The sequence below is a fragment of the Panicum virgatum genome, chromosome 2K (assembly GCF_016808335.1).
Source record: "Panicum virgatum strain AP13 chromosome 2K, P.virgatum_v5, whole genome shotgun sequence".
NCBI lineage: Eukaryota > Viridiplantae > Streptophyta > Magnoliopsida > Poales > Poaceae > Panicum > Panicum virgatum.
In genome coordinates this window covers 21151599-21157779 of record NC_053137.1, presented here as the reverse complement: position 1 = coordinate 21157779, position 6181 = coordinate 21151599, and the positions used below count along the sequence as shown (strand labels likewise).

Genomic DNA, 6181 nt, shown 5'->3' with positions numbered 1-6181 from the left:
ACTAGTATGTTGATTCAGAGGGTGCAAAGAGACGATAGAAAATGGTAGAAGCAGTGCAACACGATCGAATGTGTTGGAGCTACCTAGAAATTTCAAGTGCTAGAGTTTACAAATAGTGAAAGGGAATACAAACTAATTGTTTAGTCATGTGTATGTACTAGCTGCAGAGAGAAACAGAGATAGAAGGAGCTGGGCACCATGCGGTGACTTATTTACTATTGTTTGTTCAAAAAAAATTTACTATTGTTTATTACTTAGTGGATCTCATATTTGACAAGGTAAGGTCTGTGACTATTATATTAGCTACGTCAGCTAAGCTTTTTTAAGCTTCACTAGGTTTATAGAAAGTATTATTGATATTTGTATCTCCAAATAAATTTAATATTAAAATAGGTTCAATGATCTATCTAATGATCCTAATTATGTACTATAAATACTAATATTTTCTTATATATATTTACCCAAAGTTAAAAGAGTTTAACTATTCGGGAACAAGAACAAAACTCATTTTGGGATGGGAAAAGTACCTATTAGCTCTCAAGGATGCAAATAGGTCCAAAATGCTGGAGCTGCTCCAATAATACACTACGGTATCAGGTGCTGAGCACGTGGTACCATATATGCTCCCTGTCACGTCCCTGGCCCACAGGTAGCCCACTGGCTGGCCACTTGATGCACGAGCCAATGGCGGAACATGCATGAGCTCTGAATTGTTTATTGTTCTATCTATAATATGACTGGGAAATATATGCTGCCGGCAGAGGATCCTCCTGTAGATAAAAAGTGATTCGAAATTTGCATGGAACATGATTCCTCCTCAGCTTCCATCCAAACGGCGAGACGACCGCGCTGAGATCGCTGGCAGGGTTTTGTTTGCGGAGCAATGGAAGCCCATAGTCAATGCAAGGGCGGCCCAATCTATCGAGGCTCTTCGATATCTACCCACAAGCAATGGCTCTAGTCTTCGATATCGAGCCTAATCGCGTTACAAAGCAGCAGGCGCAGGATGAGGCCGGCGAGGTCCGACCTGGGCAACGGGCGCTGTGATGCCCCCATCCGATCCATAATGGGATCCGCAGCCCGAGGCAACACGAGATGGGTGCTGAATCTTTTGCGAATGGGATCTGGTGCAAATAATAATCGGAGGGGGGGGGGGGGTTAAGATAGATGTAAGAGTATACTATATACCAGTAATCTACGCGCAGGATCTGGTTCAAATACTAGGATTATAGCATTGAAAAAACTAACCAATTATGTATGCATCAACAATCTATCTATTTCTATATATAAAGATCGAAAACTTTCAAAAATGTTTTTTTAGCTATATCAGGCCCGTCTTATCTCTCATATTGGACCCACGTGTTGGGGGGCGAAAGAGGTGGAACAAAGAGTACACCTATAGAAATCATGAGTTGATTGATGTTTTTGCCTAAAACGTGTTTTTTTTCTCACCGCACGTCTGTTTATCCGCCCACCGTACTCACCTCTCCCAGAATCCCCGCCGGAGTTCATGCCCGGCAATGCCCCGCACAACCCCTGCGGTGCGGTCCCCCTCCTGCTCACCGCGCCTAAAATCCTCACCGGAGCTCACGTCGCCTTTCTCCCCGCAGGCGGCAGCAGCAGTCGGCCCAAATGCACGTCATCGGCACCTCCCGCCGCTTGCGCGCAGCTGACTCTCCGCCGCCACACCCTCAGCAAGAAGCAGCAGAGGAAGTATGCAAGGAAGACAGAGAATGCAAACAAGTAGGCGCAGGGCCAGCAGAAGCCGGCCGACGCCGATGACCCCTTTGTGGTCAACTACTACGATGTTCCCGTGTAAGAGATCCAGTCGATGCCCATCTTCGGCTGCTCGTGGATCAAGATTGGCGACCTCGCTCGACGACGTGCCGAGGCCGCTCCGTGCTTATCAGCGGGGCTACGCAGGCTATCCGCCGGGTCAGCAAGAAGTAGAAGATGGACTTCGTCATGCTGTCGCCCGTGCTGGCACCGGCATCAGCACGCAGATGGTGCACTTAGGTAACGCCGTTAGCAAGGAGTCCATCGGCAATGTTGAGGATGTCGTTTCCCTCCAAAAGTAACCCCTCAAGGCCACAACACAGCAGGTTTGTTGGACTTGTATCCTTTTTCAGTTCCTGTCAACACAAAGCAGGCAAACCCGCACCATCTGATCTGATCTGATCTGATGCGTGTTACTATGTTCGTATTATTGCTACCTTGTGACTCTAGGAAGATGAACTAACATGGGATGGTCGTGTTGTTTGTACATACATGCTGAATTTGTTGTCAAAATAAATTAAGTTTACTGATGTCGCCTAATTCACACCTGCCCGGAGTGAGGTGGAGTTTGAGAAGGCTCAACAGGTATGACTTATGCACATTATGTGATTTTATTTGCATTCTGTTTTGAGTGTGCACACGATTTCGTGCTCAGTTTTTTTCTATCAATGATGTTTAGTTTTTTTTAATAGGCAGTATGCATATTCAGGGAACAACCACTCATTTATGACCTTTACATTCTCTTATCTCCTCACAAGGTCTTCCCCTAAAGAAGCAGGACATTTATCACAAACAAGGAGCGTTTGTAGGAGTTCAAAACAAGCATTATTGATGTGCAACAATTTATTTTCAGAAGAATAGTATTTCCTGTGCTACCTTCGTCAGGGAAACAAGCTTGACACTTCAGAATTGAAATTCTGAATTGGTCGAAATTGGTCAGATGACAGGTGCTGAATTTTCTTCAAGCATCCATATATATAGTCATGGACCATTTCAGGAGAAAATATGGATGATCTCATAAAGCATATCAGATCAGCAGCTAACTGAATAGGTCCTTGCTGGCTGTTTGATTGATCGCTCCCTGGAGATGTTGGCTGCTCAATACTTTCAGTTATTCCTGTCGGGTTATTCTAGCTGATTTGCATGCTATTATTATACCAGGCCAAGGAGATCGATCGATCGATCTAGTATGGCAGCATATATATATATATATATACTTGACCATCAGTAGGGCCAACAATTTGTAGGAGGAAATAATAACAAGATCGAGATCATCAGCATGCTCTTGAAGAGAGGAGCGATGGAAAGTAGTCGTAGTGGCAGCGATCATGATCCGGTGCTCCCGCCGGGGTACCGTTTCTACCCGACGGAGGAGGAGCTGCTGGGCTTCTACCTCCGCCACCGCCTCGCCGGCACCAGGTCCCAGGTCGAGCACTTCATCCCCGTCGTCGACATCTACAGCCACCATCCCTCCGAGCTCCGGGGTTAGTCGTCGTCGCCGCCGCCGTTCATCATGCCTCGCATATCGATCTCTCACTCTCGATCTCAGCATGTTGCTTGGTGCGCGCGTGCAGCGATGGCCGGGGCCGCGAACGTGGGCGACAAGGAGCAGTGGTTCTTCTTCTGCCCACGCGCGGAGCGGGAGCTGAACGGCGACCGGCCCGCGCGCACCACGCGGTCGGGGTACTGGAAAGCCACGGGGTCGCCGTCCTACGTCTACTCCGCGCCGCCGGCCAGCCGCGTCATCGGGGAGAAGCGGACCATGGTCTTCTACGAGGGCCGCGCGCCCACGGGCACCAAGACCCGCTGGAAGATGAACGAGTACAAGGCCGTCGCCGCCGCCGCCGCCGCCGACGCGCCGCCGGCGGCGGCGGCGGGGTCACCCGTCAGGGTACGTATACGTGCCGCATGTATGCGATTAATTTCTTGGTTAATATAATTTGGTTGTGCATTTATGGCGATGGCAATTCTTATCTGCAAATTAATGATATAACTATGATCACTATACGTACGGAGACCTTGCAGCTGCGGAACGAGTTCAGCGTGTGCCGCGTCTACACCAGCAACGGCACGCTGTGGTCCTTCGACCGCCGGCCCCTCAACCCGGCGGCCGCCGGCCTCGACGATCAAGCTGCGGGCCACCGCTACCAGCAACAAGAAGCTCTACCACCACCGGCGGCGGCGGGCAGCCAGATGGCCGCAGTCGACATGGTCGTCGCAGCCGCCAACGGGCAGTCGTCAGATGAGCATTCCCACGGCAGCTCGTCGTCGGGGTCGCTCGGGTTCGTCGTGGATGGAGCAGGAGACGCCGCCGCGGCCATCGACTGGGACTCGCTGATTCCACCTGTCGATTACCTCCGCTTCAGCGACGTGGATGACTTGAGCCATGTCGTTTGGCCCCCAAATTGACACGTACCCTCGTGCGTGAGCCAAATTAATCAGGTGATTAAGAGGTTATTAATGGTTCGTGTCGTGGGATGAGAACTCACAGTCGGGTGGCGTAACGCACCTGCCTAACCCTGAGGGTGTGAAACTCGGGGGGGGCGCTAGAGGTTTTGCCTGATCTCGCCAAGGGCTCAAGAACACGAAAAGATTTAGAGTGGTTCGGGCCGCCGGAGCGTAATACCCTACGTCCACTGTGTGATGTATTACTAGACTCCTTGAGAGATCAAGGAGGAAGGAAGTCTGGAGAGAGCCCAGAGAGTCTCCAGAGCCTTTTGCTCTGGGCATGCTCTCCCTTTCATATTCAAAGAGAGAGGCACTTACAAGGTTGCTGGGTCCCGACAGGTGGCCCCAGTGGCGAGATGGAACAGTGTTCCACCTCATTCCTATTCACTACGGTCGACGGAGATCTTATCCTGGATCTTTGTCTTGCCTGCGTGGGCGTTCAGACCGGCATCGATCCCCTGCCCGTTGCGCCCCATCTTGTCGGAACGGCGCCTGTGAGATAGGTTGCGGCGTAGGTGCACAGTCTAACACGTAGACTGCGTGCTGACGGCATAGACGTCATGATGCAGAGACGAACTGTCGCCTCTGGTTATCGTGGAGGAGTGGGTGGCGCCTGTGACTATACTGTAATACCTCGGTAAATCGCGATCTACAGTGCGGCCTGTCACGCCTCTGCGACGGCTGCAGAGTACGCCTCCACTACCCGCATTAAATGCGGGTGGGTGAGGGAGCTTCCAACGGAAGGCTCATCCCCCGGCCCATGTCTGTGGGACACGTGGCGGCTCCGGACCCCTCCCGAATGGAGTGCTGAGCCGTGGCTTGTGGGGGTCCGGATAGACACGTGGGGGTCCCGGACCCGGCTGGGGGTCCGGGGGAGCACGTGGAGGTCCCGGACCCGGCTGGGGGTCCGGATCCACGGCTTGAAGGCCCCGAGCAACTCCACCTCTAGGACACGTGGCGTCACCGGACCCAACCCCGCGCGGTGGAGTGGATCCGAGGCCTTTGGCCCAGTGAGATGGAGGCAGACCACAGGGGCCTGGCTACTCTGGGCCTTGGGGTGTAGTTAAGGATAACTACGCATGTATTACCCTTGACACATTAGGAGTGGGTACCCCAGTCTGGGTACGCCGACAGAGGCCCCCGGGCCCACCTGCGGGTAAGGTACGAACCCGCAGGTGGGGCCAGAACCAAGTCGGAGTCGTCGGGAAATGCCGTTCTTCCCGCCCTGGATTCTGCTGCCAAGCGCCTGTGTCGCCAGAAGTCCGCCCTCGGCGCATGTCTTGAAGCCGAGGACCAGGACCTTGTTCGGATGATGGCCGACCAGCCCTGCACAAGACTTAGGATTGGCGTTTAGTAACATACCCACGTGGTCCTAAATCCCGTTGGCAGAGGTCCTTTGAGATGCGCAGCCGGACTTGAGAAACAGAGCTTAGGAAGCCAGCCCTCAGGCTAGAGTGAGGTCCGGGCCTCTAGGTTCGCAGTTCCAGGTACTAGGGCACTTGTAGCAGAGTTGTGGAGTGTGCAGGCTTAGGGTACGGAACCAGTCTAAGCGGCTGCACAGGATTCCGGACCACCCCAGGGAAACAAGTACCTCTTCTCCGGAGCAGGTTCCTAGGGACCCGGACCCCCCTCTAGCAGTGAGGGGGTCCCAATCTGAACCTCAAGCCGGCCAACTCAATTCGGACATAGGAGTGGGAATCACGTGGGGGTTAGCGCAAATAGAAAGCGAAGATAGAAACTGGAATGTAACATCCTTAGAGGCGAACTGAGAATAAACTTTTCCTTTATAACTAGATGTACATGAGATGTGCGATGTAAGCCAGAAAACGGGTTTATGAGGCCGGAGCTGTTCGGACCTCCAGGTCCTCAGTCTTAGGTACTACGGTACTCATCCTAGGGAGGTAGAGCATGCAGGCTTAGGGTGCGGAACCAGGCTAAGCGGCTGCACAGGACTCCG

The 6181-nt window shown here is 52.4% G+C and overlaps 1 protein-coding gene across 4 annotated transcripts; it reads left to right on the top strand.

Moving 5' to 3' along the window:
* Positions 1–1393: 1393 nt before the first annotated feature.
* LOC120671427 (putative NAC domain-containing protein 61) lies at positions 1394–4399 on the top strand. Of its 4 annotated transcripts, none has more exons than XM_039951760.1 (4): positions 1394–1541; positions 1611–2723; positions 3024–3260; positions 3351–4399. In XM_039951760.1, exons 2-4 carry the CDS (start codon positions 2717–2719, stop codon positions 3713–3715), a joined length of 609 nt encoding a protein of 202 aa, XP_039807694.1. In that variant the 5' UTR covers positions 1394–1541; positions 1611–2716; the 3' UTR covers positions 3716–4399. The 4 variants fall into 4 exon arrangements, with proteins under 4 accessions (XP_039807694.1, XP_039807707.1, XP_039807699.1 ...); XM_039951773.1 differs by having other exon boundaries at positions 1423–2102; positions 2535–2723; XM_039951765.1 differs by having other exon boundaries at positions 1427–2361; positions 2535–2723.
* The last annotated feature ends 1782 nt before the right edge of the window (positions 4400–6181 follow it).

Bases quoted from the DNA above. Each gene is read 5' to 3' on its own strand.
- LOC120671427 (XM_039951760.1), top strand. The intron at 3,261-3,350 runs GTTAGTCGTCGT...GCGCGCGTGCAG, and splicing joins CCATCCCTCCGAGCTCCGGG to CGATGGCCGGGGCCGCGAAC.